At 39.6% G+C, this 21,970-nt stretch overlaps 1 protein-coding gene across 3 annotated transcripts in view; it reads right to left on the bottom strand.

The window, feature by feature from the left end:
• Window positions 1-16,459: 16,459 nt before the first annotated feature.
• Window positions 16,460-21,970, bottom strand: part of PRIMA1 (proline rich membrane anchor 1) — a 63,990-nt gene continuing 58,479 nt past the window's right edge. For all 3 annotated transcript variants that reach the window (XR_011141633.1, XM_068946906.1, XM_068946905.1), the window contains one exon: window positions 16,460-21,011. Coding sequence is in view for 2 of the 3 variants with exons in the window: in XM_068946906.1 (XP_068803007.1) it covers window positions 20,912-21,011 (100 nt within the window). In the remaining variant the exon portion in view is untranslated. The remainder of the gene's footprint in view (window positions 21,012-21,970) is intronic.

Below are 21,970 nucleotides of genomic sequence, written 5' to 3' on the forward strand. Positions count from 1 at the left end.
TCAGTGGTGGCTCTTTGTATGGGTTAGAGAGGAGGGATAATGGAAGTGCTATTGCAAGATACGAATATTTATACAAAATATGGAAGCATGAGAGAGTTATAGCAAGGGAATGGACTTTAGGCATGTCAGCTCCCCTGGGGTGCCCGCTCTTACTCTGTTATGAAAATGAAGATGTTCACTTTCATTGACGGTTCACTCAGCGTTAGCTAAGGTGCCTCTACATGCTGCTGTGCTCTGAGACGTGCAGATGTCTTCAGTCTCTAAATTAATGCTTTTCAACACAGTGAACCCCAGGGAGCCTATGGACTACAACTTGGGAAGTTGCAAAAGCTGATAAAGGCAAGCAATCTTGTATATACGTGCAGCGATCTGTATACGTGACATTTCTAGAAGAGGTTTTCTACAGGGGTTGACAAAACGGAAGTGATTGACAACCACTGGCCTGACTGTTAGTTTGCCTGCTACCAAGAATTCACAGCCCAGAGTAACCACTGCAGCTTCCTATAACTGCCTGGGAAAATGGGGTGAACTGGCTCCTTGTGAGTCAGCATCCTGAGCTGAGAGCAGCTGGAGGGAGGGAAAAGTCAAGGCGTTAGATGTGCTTTAAACCTTGGCTATCAACACTTCCCTCCTCTCTCCCCCATTGACTTCAGGACTTAAATACTAAAGATATGTGTCTTCCTCAGTATGGAATTCATATTTGTGAAAATTATAGTTGAACAGTTAATTCATTTCAGTTCCTTTTTGCATGAAGTAGAGCCGCTGTAGTAGGGCATGGTGAGGTGAAATGTTCTCCATTTATCTGGCAGTTAAAACAGCTGCTTTGCCAGTTTGATTTATAACAGGGAATTGAAGACTGCTGTGTTACCTCCAGTTTGTGGCCTTTCTTGGGGTTCTTGGCTAGGGATTTCCTTCTTTTCTTTCCTCTCCTTTCTCCCCACTTTGCATAATATTTGCTGGATCAGGTAACTGGATATAACTCGCTCACCGCTTTGGTCAGTGCTCTGCCACCTTCTTTGCACTGTGTTTGGGCAAGTTGCATTGTGAGAAGCCCTGCGGGAGTGGGCCGGTCATTTTGGAGGGCACATGGATCCGAGGCCAGTTGGAAGGAGCAGTCTGTGTTTCCTGGCAGGTCTTAGCACTCAGTGTTGTTTGGCCTGAAGCAGTTGTGTGCTTTTCCAGTAACAGGATGACTTTACTGGTGGGATCTTAGCAGATGGGGAATTTAAGCCCCTCTCAAGCTAGGCAGCAGCTGAATGGGCACTTTGAAAATCTTTTGGATTGCTGTGTCAGAAGTCTTTGGGGGATCTGACTTTGTCTTGTCAGTATCTTACCAGAAGTATGTGACAGAGCTGGGATTTCCCTTCAAGTGTCCTGTCATCCATCTCCTTGTTTTCTTAAATCAAAACTGTGAAAGGAAACTTGTTTTGGAGTGAAATTAATTGTTAAGAGAGGGCTAAAAGCAGTTGTTTATAAAGTCTAGGTCACTGACTCAGAAGAAAAAAAAAAACCTTATGTAATAGGCCACAGTTTCAGACTGTGAGAGTTTAGAGGTATTTTCTCAGCAAACTGTTTGCAGAAGAATACCCATGCATTGGGATTTGGTTAGATAAAAATTAATGAGAGCTCTTTTTGCATGAAGAACTGAAAGAGATCTGAAATGGGGGGGAAAAAAATCAGGTCAGAATGTCAGCTGCTTAATGGATTAGCTTAATGAATTTGTCCATCTTTAAAACAGAAGTGGTCCTGCATCATCTTTCCTGTATCTTTTTCTTTTGGATCTACATTTATGGACTGTTAATTTTAAGACAACACAGGATCTGAAAAATTAGATTAATACCCCAAATCTTCTATAGAACATTTTCTTACACAAGAAAAGAAACAAACCCTGACAGCATTAAAGCATAAAATTCAATTCTAGTTTTACTCCAGTTAGAACAGTGGAAGCATAAGAGACTTTGCTGATTTTACTGAATAAATTCACATTTTGACCTTTCTCTGCTATGAACTGATAAATATAGCAAAATGGGTTTTTGGATCTTCTGGGTAGGTAATCTTCTGTTTGAAATGCTGCTCTGAGGCATGTTCCTTTGGTTTTACGGACTTTCCTCCCAGCTAGGAGGAAAAAAAAAAAAAAAGAAAACCCTTACAGTCCTAACTTGTTTGGACAAGCAAACTTAGGGCCTGCAGATATTCAAAGTGGTTGCAAGAAATTGCCAGCAAATATGACCTTTTTCTCTTTAGGAAAGTTGGGGAAAGCTAGCCTGCCTTGAAAGTGTTTTGTCCATTGGAAAAAAATATGCATTTCTTCCAAAAGGAAAAGTGCAAAGAAAAAAAAAGCAGCATCGTAAGACAGTAATTGTCACCATTGATAGTGGAAGAACGTGGATCTTTGTGGCTCAGAGCGTAGCTGTCAACGAAGCTAGTTGACCATGGGTTTAATGCCTTGCTGATATGGTTAGACTTTTGAAAACAGAGCCTGCCTCTGGGACTCTCACTAAGACATCTCCACTTCACTGAATGGTGCAGGCATCCCAAAAAGTGTGGGCTTTTTGGCTAACCCTTGTGGGCTTTCTTTTTTGGACAAGTCATTCCACCCCACAGTCTTCCTACTTTCAAATGGGAGTAAAATTTCTCATTTTCTCCTAAGTTTTTCCATCTCTTCAACTTCTGGAGGAAGTGCCTCTTGATATATGTGTGCCTACTGCCCATCATAATTAGACATCTCTCATGATAGGCTCATCTGGTATGAAGAAGAGTCCATAGTTAGAAAGAAAACACAAAGCCAAAAGAACGTGAATCTAATTATCCTTCTACAACTAATGGAAGCTCTGTTCTACTAGACTAATCAGAAAATTAGGACTGACTCTCATAGGTCCTTTTTTCTGTCCTTTACTCAACCACCCCTCCCCCCAAACAAAAACAAAACCATTTTCCATTTTATTTTGTGATTTCTATTAGATTTATAAATCTTATAATCTATATCTGCTTTTAAATAAATTATGGTGAGTAGCCACTATGTTTTTTAAACATATTGTCCTTCTCTACCTCTTACTAAGATTCTAGATAGTGCAAAAGGCATTTTTTGCCCTATATTTCACAGCTAGAGCCTCTAGAAGAAGGCATTTGAAATGCTATTTGCATGTATGGCTACAGTTATAGAATTATGTTTCTCCTTACAATTTATGGAACTATAAGAAGCCAGAGCAGAAGGATAATATATAGCCTTGTCTTTCTTTGATTTTTTTTTAATAACTTGGCTTTTTAAAAAAAAAAATCAAAAAAAAAAGTGATCCTTAAAAAAATATGTGAAATAAAGCATGTGCTCAGAAAATATCTGTATCACTTGACGGGCCTAGTGTAGATTCACTTAAATCCCAGGACAAAATAAATGCTATGGACTTCCTCTTTCCTTTCCATCTTGATTCTGTGGTATCCTCCTTAGCCCTGGGAAGTCCTAATAATGGCTAGAGTTCATGGGCAGCACAGGAGCACACATAACGGTTGTCATTAACATTACGCACCACTGGACACCACTACTACCCTTTGACCCTGATCAGCTGGGTAAATGCTTTGAAGTTAAACTTCTTTGAATGCGTAAAGCAGGACCCGTTAGGCAGATCGTGAATATTCTTCAAACTGGTTATTTAATGATAAATATTAAGATGGCAGGTGGCAAGATGACTTCACAAGAGCAGAACAGAAAGCAAAGCGGTGAAACAGTTGAGCAAGATCAAATGAGGAAGGCAGTACATCTAGTACTGTAGCATGTAAATCCCATTATTTACAGAACATTAATCAGGCAGTGATTGATTTTTAAGGAGATGCTGGATACCGTGGATAAAGGGTTATTATTATATTAATGCAGATAAACTGGCGCCCTGCAACCTGTCTGGAGAAGTGTCCTGCATTTGTTTGAATAATGAAGATAAGGTAATGAAATGCTTTGGGAGGCTGGAAAACATTCTCGAGCTTCATGCGGAAGGAATAGTACTGTGCAGAAGCAGTGATAATCAAAATAAAAGGGGGAAGGGAATAAGGAAGAATATAGGCTCACAGTGGAATAGCTTTTTTTCTGGTAACAAGGTGAGGGATAAAAACAAAGTTCACTGAATCCAGTAGGACTATATGACTGTTTACCAGGTGAAGATCTCAGCCCGTTTCTATGAAATGGAGCAAGTTTATGGCAGCTGCTTAATTTTGCATAAAATAGTATAACTCTGTAATAGGGACAGATCGCAGCATGCAATCAGTGAGTAGGACAAGACTAAACAATTTTTCTGTTCTCGGGTGACTCCTCCTCTTTATCAGAACTTCATAAGTTACCCATAAGAAAGTCCTTTCTATCAATATGCTGCTTTTGGTGAAGAAAAAAGCTGTAAAACGTGGTAGTATCCAGGAGGTTAAGAAAAAAGAAGGAATGAGGAGGAAACCTGAACCATGAAAGTAGAATCAACCAGTAAATAATTAAAGCATTGAACAAAAGAAAGAACAAAGGAGAACAACATTCTAAAGGGTGATGTCAGCTCTATTATCTCTCTCAATTGAGCTGAGTGACTTGGAAATAGGACCAAACAAATGATCTTTTTGTCAGGTGTATGTATTTATACTGAACCCACTGCTAGCCGATCCTGGCCCCTGTAATTTTGTCCCCGTTGGATACTTCAAAAGGCTCTATCCTGGGAGTTACATTTTGCTTCGGGGAAGTGATGGATGCCTACACAAATAATTACCTCAGGGTCACCAGGGCACTTGGAACAATCCGCCTGACTCTAGCAAATGCTCTTTGGAGGTCCTACATTGATTTCTCCAAATTAAGTTAGCTCAGTTGACCTCAACTTCAGGACTACATTCACTGATGCTGGCAAAGGGAGAGAGACCAGTTACAGTCTTTATGAGAGCTGTGAAGGCTAACGTAAACCCAACCAACCTGAGATGATGTTCCTCTTAACTCTCTCACCCAAGTCATGCAGGAGGAATTTGAGGCTTTACTTCTTGCAGTGGCTTCCCCAGGAGCTTTGCAGTGTGGGGCTGTTTCGCTGAATTATTGAGTTTCGTAGCTTCATATAACCCCCTTTCAATTAGCAGAGTGTAATTTTTGACCTGTGGAATTGTACATTTTTGACTTTTTGACCTTTTGACCTTCAGAGAAAGTTGTGTAGTAACTATTTGTTACCAGGATTTCCTCCGCTGACCTATTTCCTGTCACTTTGAACATTCACATAGACTGATACCACAGAAGTCAGAATAAACCTGTATCTTACCAGCGCTTGTCTGAACTCCACATGGGCCAAAATCCTTCTACTCTTCCAAGTAATCTGGGTGAAGTGCATCTAGGAAGAGCTCAAGCAGCAATCAGCTTCAGGAGAGCACAAGGAATGGATTTCTGCATATCTGAAAGAGAGCCTCACTGCATGGGGCTCATAGGACATCTTGCAGCTAGGCCAGTAGTGACAGCGGTTACAAGGTGCCTTGTTGTATAAGCCTGCATTGGCAGAGAGATTAAAAATAGATGGAGTAACTGTGGCTATCCTTATCTGATTTAGGTTGAAGACAACTAGCAGGCTACATAGTCTGAGAAACAAAAGGAGAGAGTCTCATTTCTCCCTGGACTTACTTTATCTGAAATTTTGAAGTACAAACTACATCCATCAAACATTTATTCTTAAAAAAAAACAACAAAAATGCAGCCTTTTATGGGAAGAGATCCAGGTAGGCAACCACAAAGAAGAGGTAAATGCTTTATGAGCTGCAGCACTGTATTTGGAGATAGACATCTGGGTACCTGCTTCCTATTTAGAGTCTAGCATTTTTCACAGGCTCTTGTATTGCAAGGCAGATACAGAGGAGCTGCTCTCTGCAACCTTGTACAGTCACTCCACATCCTACAAGAGTTTTAGGGAAGAATTGATGTTGCAGTTTCTAATTTTGTAAATCCACTTTTCATACAGCTAATAATGCTCCCCTGAGCCACTGGGTGATCTGTACAGTTGATTTATGGATGTGGGTGGGGTCCGTCAAGTTACAAGTACTTTTATGAAATCAGATAAGAGAGTTTTAAATTAGGCCTGAAAGTGTGGGCCCTAGCTAAAAATATGTCTTTTCATTGGGTTTTGAATCAAAAGTATGAAGAAACAGAAAAAAAAAAAACCAACCAAACCCTTCTTTTTCCAGAATAGTTTCATATTGCGTTTTCAAGGATCCAGTAGCCTGTATCATTTATCGTATTGGTAAGATTGGTTCCCTAGAAGTTATATCAAGAATGCACAGACTGGTCTTGTGTTTATCACTTGATATAAATCCATACAGGACATTGCCTGCACTGTGGGCCTCGTAGAAACATGACAGCCTTTCCCTTTGGTGAATTTAGAGAGCTCTGACTCTCTGAGGCTGGCTGTACTCTGCACATGGGGCTGTGGGACAAAGCTGGAAGGCTAACTGTGAGAATGGGATGCCCGTTATTCACCTCTGCTGAGTCAAATATTCAAATAAAAAATAAAGGCATCTGCTGAGAAAATCACATTTAATTAGAAGGGAAAAAAAAGAACATGCTGAATAAAAGAAGACAGGAGCTGTTGCAGAAAGGAAGTTGAATTAATCCATCTGGGAATTCTCTGAATAATGATTATTATTAATAATACTGACCACTTAGTAGCGTTTTTGGGTCAAGTTCAGTACCTGTGTAGACTTATAGTCTCATGCATTTTAGAAGAACATAGAATGGAATCATCACAACAAATGTAGAATGTAGGTTATTCTTTAGCATCCAACTATCATGTCTAGTTTATATTAGTTTGGTTATTGCTAGCATATGATATGTGTCTTAATTCTATCTTCTCTACTGAAGTTTTTTTTCTCTCCTCAAAATAAGCGTCTCATCAGTTGTGCATCTTATTGGTCTCTCCTAGCCTACTTAGTATGGAATAAAATGTGCAAACAGTTTTCATCTCCGATGTAACTTTAAAACCTGTTCCTTTACGTAAAATGAAATTACAAGCAAATTTTTGCATTTTGGTTGCAACAAACATCTTGTTATCTACTTCAAAACCGAGAGCTCTGCAGGAAATGTAACAGCACTCTATTTGTTCTTGCGAGCCAGAACAGGAACCGATCGGCAGCTGGATCCTGCACTGTGTAAGTCCATGGGAGATAAGCCACTGAAATCAGTACAAGTAGTGTATGACCCTATAAAAAGTGTTAACCACGTATTTCCACTTTCCCTCCTCAGTTATTTAGATCTGTCCGCATCAGTAGATAATTAGTTGCTAGCAGCTAGGCTCTTCCACTGGGCATCGTCCTGTCTGTAACATGTTTGAGAGAGGGGCTCGCCTTCTCCAATCTAGCATCATCTGCTTGCAGCCTCTGTTGATGAACTATCTCATTGTTCACATGTATTGTTTACAGATGATTGTCTTAATTCAACTACAGTTGAAAATTAATACAGGTTACAGTGAGATTTTGAAGTAAGGTTGTTTTGCAGACAAACTCTGGAGGTGCTGACTCTTAATCTGACTGAGATAAATTAATACATTGCATGTTGTGAAATAGTTATCTCTCTCTGTATGGACATGTTGTTTATGTAAACAGGAAAGCAGTGATCAGGTTTAAAGAACAATTCTGAGTCAGCTGTTCAAAAAAAATTCTGTTCTTGCTACAAATAATGTCACCAGGAACATTCCTGGCATAAAGGTGTATTTTCTTAGAGTAAATGGGGTATGAGAGCCTGAAATGTTTGCAAAAGGTTGGTTGGTAGCTGGCATTTTTTAGATGAATTTTTTGAGAATGTTTCTTATTTCCAATGGTTTCCACTTAAGTGTAAGTCAAGACAGAAAATCCCTAAATACCTAAGAAATAAAGTCAATGCTGGTTTTTTTTTAAGCTTTCATAGGCTGATGAACTGTCATGTTACTTTCAGCTGCTCAGTTCCCTTAGAGAAAGGGCATGTCTTTCCAATGCATGCTGATACTGTGAGTTCAGAAGGCACTGACAGAGTGCAGCCATCAAAATGAGTGAGTTGGCTTTTTAATCGTCTTGGGTCGTTCTTGTCGATGGTGTGGGACCAGTCAGCTCGGACAGACAATACATTGCGTCACCTTTGAGGCAAATCGGTTCAAAGAGCATTAACCTCCTCACTTAGGGATCTGAGTAGTTTTCCTTGATATGACAGACTTCTCAAAAACTGCGGGAAGAAAAACAGATTTTAAGTAAGTGTCCTAAGGCCCCTGGAACTTCTGCCAATTGAAAAGGGAAGATGGGTTGTGGGTGACTTCTTTTTTTTTTACTATGTTTGAACTTTTATTTCCATGTTTGCATCAACAGTAGAGAGATATTTTTTCCAGAAAACTGGACTGGAATCCCGGGTTCCTTTCTCACGTGTTCCCCAGACTCCTGTGAGATCCCAGAGCAGATGAAGATGCAGGTTCTGTCTCCGCAGAGGGAAGGCGAGCAGCTGAGCAGCTGCGATCCCATAACCTGTCATGGAATCAAGTGCTGGTGCTAACTAGGAATGAGGGGGATGTGCCACAGGTTTTTCAGTTGTCTCATAAAGTGGATGCTTGACCAGGTTGTTCAAGTGACCTCAAAGGTATTGTTTATCCAAGAATTACTATTTTCAGAATAACAATTATATATTCAGGATGAACTAAATTGCACAGATGTGATACACACGTATGTGCGTGTATGTACACACACACACACACACAATGTTCTTCTTCAGTTTTTCTAGTCTTGTTCTGTATTAATTAATCCAGTATCTTTTCCAGAATGAGGTTGGAATATCAGTAGGGGTGTGTATGAATATGACCAGATTTGGATGTACTATTCCTGCTCTACTTATGGATTATTATTATTATTATTTCACTTTATATTGCTTCCCACTAGAATGGGAATGTCGGACATCATCTGGTTGGATGTTAGCACCCTGCTGAAATGCTGTCATGAAGCAGGATCTATCCTTTCACCATCAATAAATTCAGACACTGGGAGCCACGTCCTGTATTATAGCAGTTATCTCCTTCCAAACAGACTGTCTGGAGAGACAGGTATGTCCTTGGAGAGGGTTTTCAGCCCTCCAGGCTTGGATGCTTACTTCAGGGTAAGATCACTTGCCATCTGGAGGTGTCTGTCTTTCTTCATCAGTGAAGAGATTCTAGACAATTTACTTATATTAAACATCTAATTTTTAGGTTGGTTAAAATTAGATGAGAGAAATCTTGCCTCAGGTATTCAGTGGTTTCATAAATCTGGCTTCATAATCATAAATGTAGAGAAAAACCACTTCTCCTGGATGACAAATGAAGCTACAATATTATTAATATCCTTAGTCGTTCTGAGAGCAAAAGTTCCCTCTCTCGTTGGGCCTGTTTACATTATAAGGTGTTGGCATTTATACAGCAGCTAGCATAGTATAAATAACAAATGAGATCCCATCACAAGAATCGTTTTCATAAGTTAAAACCCTTTCAAAGGAAATGTTTAATTTAGAACATTCCTCAAACTTATAGTGGATCAATTTCCTATTTGTATAATAAATAACACTTCAGAGAAGACTTTTTTTTTGCTCAGAAATTGTAAACCTTAATTCTAAAAAGTGCTTGATTCCAACTTCTGCAGTATCTTGCAATTCTTGCATGAAATTACAATTACTAAAATAAACTTCTGGTGCTTTTACCCATATTTATTATTATAGAGTAATAATATTGCTTTGAGAGTCAGTAAAGCTGACAGGTAGCCTTGTGGATTCAGCGTATTCTTGGGCTTCAGTTAGGGAAGAATTTGCTAATTTTGCACTTATTTTTCCTGGACAAACTCCCTGAATACATCTGGGGGTCACAAAGACCATAATCTGGAAATGATGAGTTGCTCAAATGCAGCTGAAAATCCAATCTGGAGACCTGAATTCATATTGCAGGTGATGAGGCATGAGAAAAAACAATATAGCTGCTGACTCTGTAATTCCTTTATGCAGGTGAATTCCCTTATCCCTGTAAAACCTCATTAACTTCCGATTTGCACAATCAGTACTTAAAAAGTTAGTAAAAAGGGTAAACCTGGAGTTGTCTCCCATTCCATTTTCTGACTGTCATTTTTCAAAGGAGAATGAGATTATAAAAAAATTGCCATACTGAATTTGCTCGGCAGGGAGAATGGTTTGCTTCAGAAGATGCTTTGTAACAGTTTACACTACATCTTCACGGAAAGTTGCTTACTCCTAGACGGGCACTGCATGTATACATATGTTTGAATGTGTGTATTGGTCTGCCTACACACCTGGAGGCATGTTTTAGTAGCTGTTGAATGTAAAAACTGTAACTTTGCCTAAGCACTACCCAAGGTACCAGGAAAGAGAAGGGTCCCCATCTGCCTGTATGATCGGTATCACTTGCTGGGCTGTAGGCTAGGAGATCTGGAAAATATTCCATTAATCCCACTATTGCAGCACATAAAAAGATTTTCCTTTGGTTAGATTGAAGCAGGACTCTGTTTATGCCTGCTAAGTTGTTTATCTATTCTGCTAAGGTGTTTTTCTGAATCAGAATGGGAATACAGGTGTTTTGCTTTGCAGGCCCTGTTGGACCACTGCTGGCGTTTCACTGTGTCCAGTTCTGGGATGGTTTAAAAGACACGTTAACAGTCTTGTCTCCTATTTAATGGCCTGTTATGTAGAAGTTTACAAGCAGTGAGAACACAGAAGTAATAAATCTTTCTGGCATTATTAGCTGTTTCTGTGGATATACACATTAAAAGGGGGTTAGGTAGAAATGGCTTTCAGTTTACTTATTGTTTTAGACAACTAGGAAAGGGAGAGGCAACAAATCCAACCTCTGCTTTGGTAATGAGATAAATATTTATCCAGTGTTTGGAGCTCCGTGATAGAGCTAGGCAAGTATCAAATTTTTAACTTGTTTGTAGAACTCTGGGAGTTGGAATTATTAACCTTTCTGCTGAGTGTCTATTTTAAGTCTGTTTTTAAAATAAAAAAATTATGTTTCAACCCCAAATTTTGAAGTATTTTCTAAATAAAGTAGTAGAGAAGCAACATTACAAATTTCTGAGATTAAACGTTCTTTTAATATCCATAGGAAATGTTTTGCCATACCCTCCTCCCCATTCCTCTTCTAAGTGTTGCAAATACTTTTCGAGTAAAATTCTTTGCTAATTTTGAACTGAATTTGCAAATAGATTTGATTCTCCAAAACTACAGTTTTTTAAGCAAATGAGGCAAATTGATTTCATTCAGCTACATCCTTGATTTTATTCACAGATATTCAATTGGCTTGTTCTTTGACACAGACAGACTTAATTTCAGTGTCTCAATTTCAGTTTAGTAGGAGTGTCAGAGATGAAACCACCTCACTGCAGATAGATTTTCAGAGAATTTACCTGTCTAGTCAAGTGCCCTGCAAAGAAGAGAAACTGTGATTTTCTAGAGGCTTGTAGCTGGCAAATGGCAGTGATCTGCTTGACAAATTTAATCCCTTCTCCAAAGACTGGAGAAGTTAGAGATTCTCAATAAAAGCTACCAGAAGTTCTTGTTTGGTTTTATTTTAATATCTTTTCCCCATATCTCTTTCTTAAAAAGAACCAAATTGTTTTTCTGCAGCTCCTAGACAAATAAAACAGTCAGTTTGCAGCAGACATTCAATGTAGAAAATTTCAGCAAAAACTGTTTACAGTCAGTTAGGTTATAAACACTGAAAACTGGGTCTTGAAATAGAGAGAAGCAGGGAAAATTACTACTACATCTGGCATCCTCTACACACATTTTGGTTTTTGAGCATCCTAGCTGGATCCTGCGTAGTACTTAGAATAAAGGGGGAGTAAACGTGAAACATTCTTGAAAAGTTTTGCAAGTCTGTTTTTTGCTATGGAGATTCTCTAAGGAATCATTGAAAGGACATCAAAGGGATGTAGCCTGCCAGGAAAATTTTGCTTGACAATTCAAGACACTTTCATAACATGCCTCTACACGTTGTTAATGAAAAGAACGACTTAGAGCAGCCCAGGTCTGAGTCCATCAAAAGAGAGTTTTGCCTGCCAGTCAATAGGTTAGCACGACCTTCTGCTTCCCATGCAGCTAGTTGTGGAAAAGACAAATAACTTCTCTTCCCCTGAATTCAGAGGTCACAGGGAACAACGCATTTAAAGAAGACAGGGCTCTGCAGCATCCTCATTTTAAATTCCCTCTGAAATTCCTGACGTTATTATTGTATGCAGTGTTGGCTAGGGGCTGGGCTCCATATTCATTACGAATCTATGTGTAGAGGCTTTTCATCAGTGGTGCTAATCCTCCAGCAATTAATGTGTTTATTTTAAAATAGTGGACTTTGACGAAACCATTCCTCTTTTGTATTGCTGGACTTCTTTTAACTTCATGGAAGCTAGTACACAAGCAGCCCAAATCTCTGATTTGTGGGCACAGATTTCTGTGTCCTAAATTCTGCCACTGAACATAAGGTCATCTGTTCACTCTAGGACTGCATGTAAAACAGGCATAATGATAATGTTTCCTGTCCTCTAACTTCTCTCCTTCATGTCTAAATAGGGTGTAAGCTCTTCCGGATAGCAACTTTCTCCTGCTGTGTGAGTATGCAGCACCATGGACTTTTGAATGAGTCAAGGCCTTGGATGCTTCTGCACTATAAACTCTAGTAGGAAGGATCGGGCTTTAATGAGCAGCTGCAGGTCCCTTCCATTTTCTTTGTAAAAGCCTGCCTTTCAGCTCCATTAGGAGAGGTATAACAGATGGGCCATCAGGTGCATTTGTGTTTTAATCTCTCTCTAAAAGGGACATACAGGCCTTGAAATATTCTATTAAGCAAATGACTGCAACTGAGGTGTGAAGCCCCTAATCGGGATATATGCCTCATTCTGTCATTTGTATTTCTCTCAACCCTCTGCCCCCTCCACCCTTTTTTTTTAATTTTCCAGTAGGCATCAGTTAGGTGGGGGCTTTTCATTTTAAACATTGAGATTTTTGCTTGGCCTGCTAAGGCTGTCAGGTCTAGTTTGCTGCTGAACAGTTCATGCTTTGGTGCTGGACAATGCATGAATGTTTAAATTGCTTGAAATGTCTAATTGAATTATCCTCAAATTACAAATCAAAATAGGAAAGGCTGTCTCTGGCTCACAGGCTCGTTCACTTGGATATGTCTGCCATGTTGCTGCTTTTCTTTATATTTTCTTTTTTGCTTCTGACTGGGATTGTTTTAAATGAAACCTTAAATACTGAAAGCATTTCTATTTGCGTGGGGGGGGGGAAGCGATGCTGAACTTAAAGATGAATTTATTCACATTCTGGCTCAAAGTTCTTTTTATGCTGCTCAAATCCAATTTCATCAAATTTATATCATTGCATATGAAAACAAAACATCCCACTGCTATTTACAATGAAACTTCATTTTTCTTTCAGCCACAGATATATATATATATATGTGTATATATATATATATATATATATAAATAAAATTCTTTTAGGTAGATGTATATAAATATCACTTCAGTGTTTTTTATGAGGGCTCGCAGATTAAGGAAATCAACAACCCTGAAAGAAGGTTTGAGGTATCTAGCCAACATTTATAATAAAATCAGCTTTTTACAGCCTTTCCATTTATACGGTGAGATGGAAATTAAAGCCTGTAGGACTTGACTTCATAAATTGTTGAGGAAGGCGAGGTGGGGTCTCCATGTGTCCCAGACACTTGCCCTGTCCAGCCCCATCCCTGAGCAGTAACAGAGGCTGATCAAAAGCTTCGGTCAGTGCAGTGGTATCTATTTTATGGATAGAATTTTTTTTGACATTTTATAATGACATACGACACAGTGCAGTACTGGGCTTGGCCAGCTCCCTCATCCTCGTTCTTTTTGCTGTGACACCTTAACTTGTCCAGTGGCTGTCTGTGCCGGGGGCAAGAATGGGAGGTTGTTCCCACGTGGTGTGCCCTCCCTCTGCCCCCAAATCCCGCTCTGGGCACTGGGCACTTCCCCGAGGCCTTGCCACCCGCCACGCGCGGTGTCTGCTGCTGCCTGGCTGCCCCTTGAGCCCTGCCTTAGCTTCTCATGTAGGAGTCCCGGCCGGGGTTTGCTGCCCTACACAGACCGTCTCCGAAGGAAAGGCTGAGGAGGAAGGAGGCTGAGAGAGCGCAGATGAGAGCACTGTTCGGGAAGTCTAGTTTAATAAGTAAAATTTTGACCCCCTACGCCAAACTGTGCCAAAGTGCAAGGTAGGAGCAACAGGGGAAGTATTTGAATGTGCCAGTGAATGCTTTTATTTTAACTATGACCAAAAATATAACGCGTTCATGTCAAGATTACTTGGTGTTAATATTCCTAGTATTCTTCCTGAATACTACAAAATTAATTAGATTCAGGCCACTTGCAAGGGGAACTTCTTTGTTAGCTTGCAATTAGGTAATTGCTTTCGTGTTGCAAAAAATTGTTGAAGACGTAATAGTTATGAAAAGACCTAAAGGAAATGGATTAGACGCAATCTGTATTAAATGGAAGATCAGCTCATAGGGAATATTTTTGATAGAAAATAAATATCTACCGATATTAAGAATTTTAGCACATTAATAATTTAAGATTAATACTTACTAGCACATCAGCATTTTTTAAAGTGTCTGACTGTTTTTTGGGGAGGCAAAGTTTGCACCTGTATTATCGAGTATGACCAAAACAAAGCATCTTTCAGAAATGGACAAAGGTGTAATTTAAAACTAATTGTACTGGACATCTATTAAAATGATGGAGACCTTGGCAAAGCATGTGTCCAGATGAAACCAGGGAAATGTACTTAATAATTATTGCATATTATAAAAAACACACAACACACTGCATCTCTCTCATTATAAATCTCTTATTCCCTCTCCAAATAATATTAAAACCCTATAAGCTGATTCCTTGATTGGTGCCATAACACTGGTTCCCAGTGATGGGCCAGTAGAGGAAGAGCACACCAGGCAGTAAGTATTAGGCTTCTGAGCGTGGTAAGTTACTGTGTTTCATATTATGTAGAAATGTCTTCAGCTATGCTGAAAATAGAATCACAATTTTTAGGTTAGAAGCTGTTTGGCTGTGTTCTAGCCTAATCAGATTTGCACCCAATACTATGTTGCTCACTGAAGAGCACTTGTACTATGTTCATTTTTTAACATATTCATGCTTTGGTTCATGTAGCCATTACGCTGTGACTGAAGCATCCAGGTAGGTAGTCAACTGGCAGTAAAGTCTGAGTTGATATTTTTATTGTTAGCCTGATGTTTAAGTCTGCTGGATATCGTAGCAAATGGTATAATGGTTATTGCTCTAACTGATTAAACAGCCATCTGATAATTTTACATTAGTGCTGGTTTGGAGTTTGTTCATGTTAGGGGATTCTTTAAACTGGGATATGAAATCATTTGCAAAGGACTGAGGAGAAGTATTAAGCTCTAGGAAACAGGTGGACAAATCTTTGTACTATTAGGGAATCTTATCTTGGGAATTAAAGGCAACCAAGATGCCTCCCCATTTAAAATGAAATTCCCGACACAGAGGCCTATGTTAAGCTGACTTCAGTTTAGGCACCCAAGTTACCTGGGGAGTTACTTTAGGCTCCTTCTGAAGTAAGTCAAGGAAGAAACACATTGTGAGAGGGCAGTTCAGGTTGCTGAGAGACCTTTGACTTTAGAGAAACCTAATATAGATTGTGTTCCTCACTCATATGTCAGTTAAAGGCCTAAAATTAGGAGCGATGAATCCTGGCGAAGGGATCCAGGCTTAGCTACTATAAATCAGTGTAGATCTATTGAAGGACTAGTCCATCTGTTCTTGTGTAGAAAAGGGAGGATCCAGTCCACATACAGTGTTAAAATACAAAACGGTACACATTCATTCTTGTACAAGAATGAATAAAGTTACTGAGTACTGATAGAGACATCACTCCTTGCAAGCATTATTTTATTAGGGAAACTTGCAGTACCTTTTACATAGCAAAGAGAAAGGGCTTTCTTAAGGTTTGGGGCAGCTGCAGCAATTTACTAGTGTGTGGTTCTATCAGACGTTGACTTTTGCATCCAGTTTTCCTGCAACAAATGACTTCCTCTCCCATTTGTGCACAGCCCACAGTGCTCTGATGTAAGAGCTGCTGTAGGCAAGGAAGCAGCCGACTGGTGCGATCAGTGCAGAGGCACATATGAGAGACGTTTTGAGAATAAGAAAAGTGTCAACATCTAGCACCAGTATTGCACTGTTTATATCTAGGACTAAAACTACAGTGCTGGACCCTAACCTGGGCACATACAGCCGTGAACAATAACCACAGGTTATTCTGGAACCAGAATACAGAACATTTTTAAACATACAGGGTTAATTTAGGCAATATAAGAAGTGCCTAAATAGGCACTACATTCATTCCATTGTTCAGTGTTTCGCTTCAGCGTATCTGTACTGTCAGCTACACAACCAACAGGACACAGGAAACTTTTTACAAGTACATTTTTATTTAAAATAAAAATTAATTATGGTGCCTTTTTAAAATAGGGTACTGCACAATCCGTATATGCAACACAGTTTTTGGTACGGAACATACTTATTGAGCAATATCCTTAAATACGAAATATACATTAATGGCTTGTTTGAGGAACATGACAACATTAAATCTGATATTTTTTTCTCTTTAGTCATTTAACCACTGATACAGATTTCCTATAAACAATATTTGTTTTCATCTGTACATGTGGTACACAGTTAAGAAGGCAGATCTTAGAATATTTACATTCATGCATTGATTTAAACACACTATTTTGCAGTTTAAAATAATCTATTTTTGTTTGTACAGATGCAGGGAGTATTGTAAATATATATCTATCATAGGCCTGATTCTCCATTGCTTGGCAGCATCTATGGTCATTATCTGGTCAGAGCAGGAGGCCTGCGCTTGCTGCACATGCTATACATGACCATATGGCATGCAAGGATGGACAATTAAGTCTCCGTATAGATATATATCAATATATTTATATCTTATACTTAGTAGAACTCTCCTTTTTCTTTCCATGTCTGTTTTTGCAGCATCTGTCCAAGGTACAGATGGTTTTCTGGTCACACCTCAGTGTTGCGTCTGAGCCAGGAAGGGATGCAAAGCTGTGGCTCCCTGCAAGGCGCTGACACCTCCAGCTCCTCCTGGCATCGCTGGGGGCTGACGAAACAACATTTGCAGCTCAGGCCCTTTAAAGTGCAGTATCTGCTTGTGTCTGCTAGTGGCGATGCAAATTCAATTAAAATGGGTTTTAAGAAGAAAGTTCAGAGTTAATCCTCTCCCTTAGACTGAACAAAGCAGTTTTCTGTTGTATGAGTAGGTCTGGCTATGTTCAGAGGCGTAAGAGCAGAGGAGTTTACATCTGTGTAGAAATAGGCCTCCTTGCATCTGCTGAGGATCTGCCTATTCTGTGAACGGAGGTATGCAGCGCCTTTCTAAGCCTGATATTTTGGAGGCTAAAAATAAACTTGAAATGCTTATAAAGCTGTACTTTGAATTGCCAGTTCCATCTTTAAAGGGCCACTGCTGTAGTGAAACCCTTATCCATCAAGACTATTCCTTTCCACAGAAGCCCCTTTTGTAAAAGCCTTGCAGGTAGTCTGCAGAGTCTTAAAATAACCTTAAACCACACCAGAAAACTTCAGAAATCATTCCCCAAAGGTGCCACCATCCTGACTTCTCTTTGCTGAAGACTTAAATCTGCTTCCGGTATACTTTTTCTAGTGCCTTTCTGAAGACCACCTTAAATTTTGGTGCAATGTAGTCAACTGTATTTAGAAAGCCAGGAATCTACAGGCAAAACAACCTCATACAGAATTTCCTCTCTCTTCCTACTGTATAGCTATGCAAGTGCTGAGAGCAAAGACTCTGGAAAAGCAGAGAGGAGGAGCTCCTAGCCTGTGTGCCGCTGTTCTCATGCGGCCAATGGAGAATGAAAAGACATTGAGGGGAGTGTCTGTTTATGAGATATTTTGAGCCGCACATTTAGTTAAAATATTATGGTGATTGTGATTTTAATGTGCCCAACCATTTTTTTTTTTTTAATATGAGGATGTGGAATATAATGATAGAGCAGTGCCTCCTATGTATACAAGACACATCCATACCTCTTAAAATACTGTCACAGGGCTGGTATGTATTTTTATCATGATTATACAGATGGGCAAATTGAGGCACAGAAAGGCAAAATTACTTGCTAGTAAACAGCTGATCAACAGCAGAGTTGAAAATAAATCCCACCTCTGTGTGGGTGTCCCTTGAAATGTCCTGCTGCCCTGCTCTGTATGAAGATTTGAACATTTATGTTCCACTGCGAAGATCTTTAGGGGTCCGGGGTAGATTTGCTTGTGAGTGATGCCATGCGTCAGGATTTTTCTCTCAGTGAAGACATTTTACCATTGACAATGCTGAAGATAAGAGTGTCCCGTGACCTTCTCTTTAGACTTTTTTTGCAAAAAACAGACACAATTTAATGGACTTATTGAGCTACAAATCCCTTTTGTTATTTTGGCCTTATAGAACATGCCTTTAAAGCTTTGTTAGAAAATAAATAAAATAAACAACCTTTAGAAAAAAGTGCTAATCCTGAGCCTGTATCATGCTAAACTCATCTGCACTCATACTTTATACTCTCAGCTAAACATGCAACCAGTCTCAAACTTTGCCACATTTATGCACAAACAACTGAAGTAAAAAAAGAAAGGCAAATATAGGTAGGTAACAACACCAAAATAAATGTTATAGCTTAAAAAATATTCTAGAAATATACTTGAAATATTTCTATTATAATATTTAGGGGCTAAGTGCCTTAGGCAATCAACATGTACAATGTAAAATGAGTCAAAATGTAAATTCTGTTATTTTAATCCCACTTTGGATCTAAGTACATATCACTGTATCTTGTGCAAGCACACAATATAACTATGGCAGGGAACGATCATACTTTTGGGCAAAGGGTTACTTGTTCCCTTTCACTGTTATCATTGCATTCACTTCTCAGCAAAGTCTAGACTTTTAAAAAATAATTTTATGTAGCTTAATTTCTACATAGTGATGACAGGCTAAAAGGCTAAATGATTAACTCCATAAATTTCTCAACAGTAGTATGTAGCAGCATTTCATTTTATCATTGAAAAGATACTTATATTTACATATACCTTATTGTTCTTTAGGTAATAGAAAACTAGAGATGGGCCTGAGCTGAAACTGCTGATTTGAACATCCCAGAGCTTTTTTGGGGGGAAAGCCTGCAGAACATCATCTTCTATTAGCAGGCCAAACTCTAAATCCCAGAGACAGTCCAACTGCAGTCAGGAGTGGGTTCAAAATCAAGATCTAATTTTTGCAGTTCAGGCACATCCTTATATAAAACTGAAAGTATCTATATTTTGCAGTACTGACAGACTCGAAGGCTGGAGTGCAGTCACTTTACAGAGCGAGACTGGGCTGGATTGCGTGAGTTACTCACAGACACAGAGACTGAGTGTTATTGAAGCTTGATGTCCAGACAAGAAGCCAGTGTGGAAATTTGTCTTTCACTTCGTCGCTGCTTTCAGCACAGAGGTAAATGGAGACATACACATGGAGGTGTGACACAAAGTAAATTTTTCAGAAAGTAAGGAAACACTAGATAGAGTCTGATGACTGGCCTTTATCCTAGGGGTTACGTACTGAGTCTAACCTGAGATCCTAAGTGAAATGAATTTGGGTGGATTCAGCTTTGCTTTAAGTCATCTGCAATCCACATCACGAAAAGTACAACATTAAGCTATTATGTTGAATTTGGCACACTTGGCAGGCTCTGTTCAGAGACTGAGTTAACACGGGCACATCCGACTTACCAGTTCCTCATAAATGGTCCTCTAAGCCAGACTTAACGATGTCCTTGGTGGGTCAGTTCCAGAGACTCAGCGCTTTCAGGAAACAACACTGATCAGTGAATGCAGAGGACTTCTTTTTCACAATGCTGCTAGTCCTTTCAACACAATCCTGCCCAAATAGTCACTTCAAAATGTAAACAAAATCTTTCCTGTAGGGGTCCCTGGCAAATCAGTGTGATGCAAACACAGAGAAATGTGTAGAATTTCACAAAGAAAAAACTTGTTAAAGATAAAAAATAAAATGTGATGCAAAAAGGAGGCTGATTATGAAGTAATAATGTTCAAAGCACCTCTTAATTATCTCTTTCATTAGCAATGCTAATTGCTAAGATCACATATCTTGATTTCTTTTGCCTCGAAAGTCTTCAGCCATGGAAATTGCATAGTCACGAGACTGCAGATGAGTTTCCTGGGTTAAGTCACAAGTTCATGCATTTTTTGGTTGCTTGATGGCTTAACAGAAACCTTCTTCCCTTTTTTAATAACAAAATAATAAGAATGATAAGAATGAATGAACTAAGCATACCAAGCTGCTAGCTTGTAAGTGACAACACTGCACAGGCTGGAGAAGCATGTAGGTGACAACTTTCAGCCTTGAACCTCAGACCCATTATAATGAGTTGCTGCCACTCTGTCAGATCACCTTCCCATCAAAAGATGCTAATTAAGCAGCTTTTGCTTACTCAGTCCAAAATAAAAAGTGGGAGGAGGAGAAGAAGAAGTGGGAGTCATCGTGACGTTGCTTTCAAGAGATGCAGCATGCGATGCTTATGCCTTTGTGAGGCCTTTTCTCTGGGTAGCCCACACGGGCAAGTTTATCCTCCCTTGGACAAGCAGCAGGCCTGAAGAGCAGCTTGCTTTTCTCTTCTGAATCACTGATGCAGGTGCTATTTCTGAAATGAAGTCCTTGGCCACAGAGCGCGTTTCGTTTCCTTAGTTCACCCACCTTGCATACTTTATGTGTGTGCTTTTAAAGTTTAACACCTCCTGTGTCTTGAACAGCTTTCAGGAATTATACAACTGCATTGTTATCAACTGTTTTGTTGTTCTGGGAGGAGGTCATTGCATATTCAGCTCGACTGGTTCCGTTCTCCTCTTTTCTCAGTGGTTTCCTTGGATGACCACAGGTACAGGTGGGGTGGGGGAGAAGAAAGGACAGAAATAAAAAACTTTGTTTTAGCAATATAAATTAAAAACAAGGACATTTAAGATCTGTTCTTACATTGAAACTATCTTTCTGAGCACAGTTCAAATCAGGAGTTAAACTTTTTCAAGCTTAATGATGTGCCTAGAGCATGGAGGTTCTGGAACTGAGGCCACGTCATAGTCTGTTGGTTTCTCCATGCCAGTCAGAGCAGCAGAATGTGTTTTGAGTTAGATGAAGGTTGCTGGAATGGGAGCTCTGTTACCAGGAGGCTGGGTACAGTCCCAGCTCTACCAGCACCTCCATATCAGGCATGGAGGGAGCCTCCTGAGGCTTAGACCCTGTCTTTGGGTTGTCCTAAGCCTCTCTCTTCAAAGTGCCAAGTAATATGAACTGCAATGAGGGTGAATCATGTCCACTGAGGACCCAACTCACATCATAAAACCACCATGTTCAGTCACTAGGAGCAGGGCTCATCTGATCAAATAGAGATATGTACAGCTGTGAGGACCACCCCAAGCTCCCTTTACAGTTAGTGGAAAGAAACAAGTACTTTTAAAAGTTGGTTCAGATCAACTTAAAATTGATACTTAAAATAAATCAGATGCATTGTGTCCAAGGTATTCCTATTTCTTTTTATCGTCCTTAAAGGAAGCCTAGTTTACCAGCTCAGACATAAAAGTCCATGTTGTATATGTTTGAGTTAGGTAAAACAATATGACTGAAAACACTATGCCTGCTGCGATCTACTGGTCTCTCCATGGCAATCATGCAAGCATCCCCCTTTTTTTCAATTAGTGGCCTCTGTCACCATTTGATGACGCAGTCCAGACCCTTCAACAGTTACTGTGAGGCAATTCAGGAAATGCCCAGCAAGTTCGGAAAGCTAACAAGAATCTGCACATCACTGAGTAAAGACATCTCATT

The sequence above is a fragment of the Struthio camelus genome, chromosome 5 (assembly GCF_040807025.1).
Source record: "Struthio camelus isolate bStrCam1 chromosome 5, bStrCam1.hap1, whole genome shotgun sequence".
In the NCBI taxonomy this organism is placed as follows: domain Eukaryota; kingdom Metazoa; phylum Chordata; class Aves; order Struthioniformes; family Struthionidae; genus Struthio; species Struthio camelus.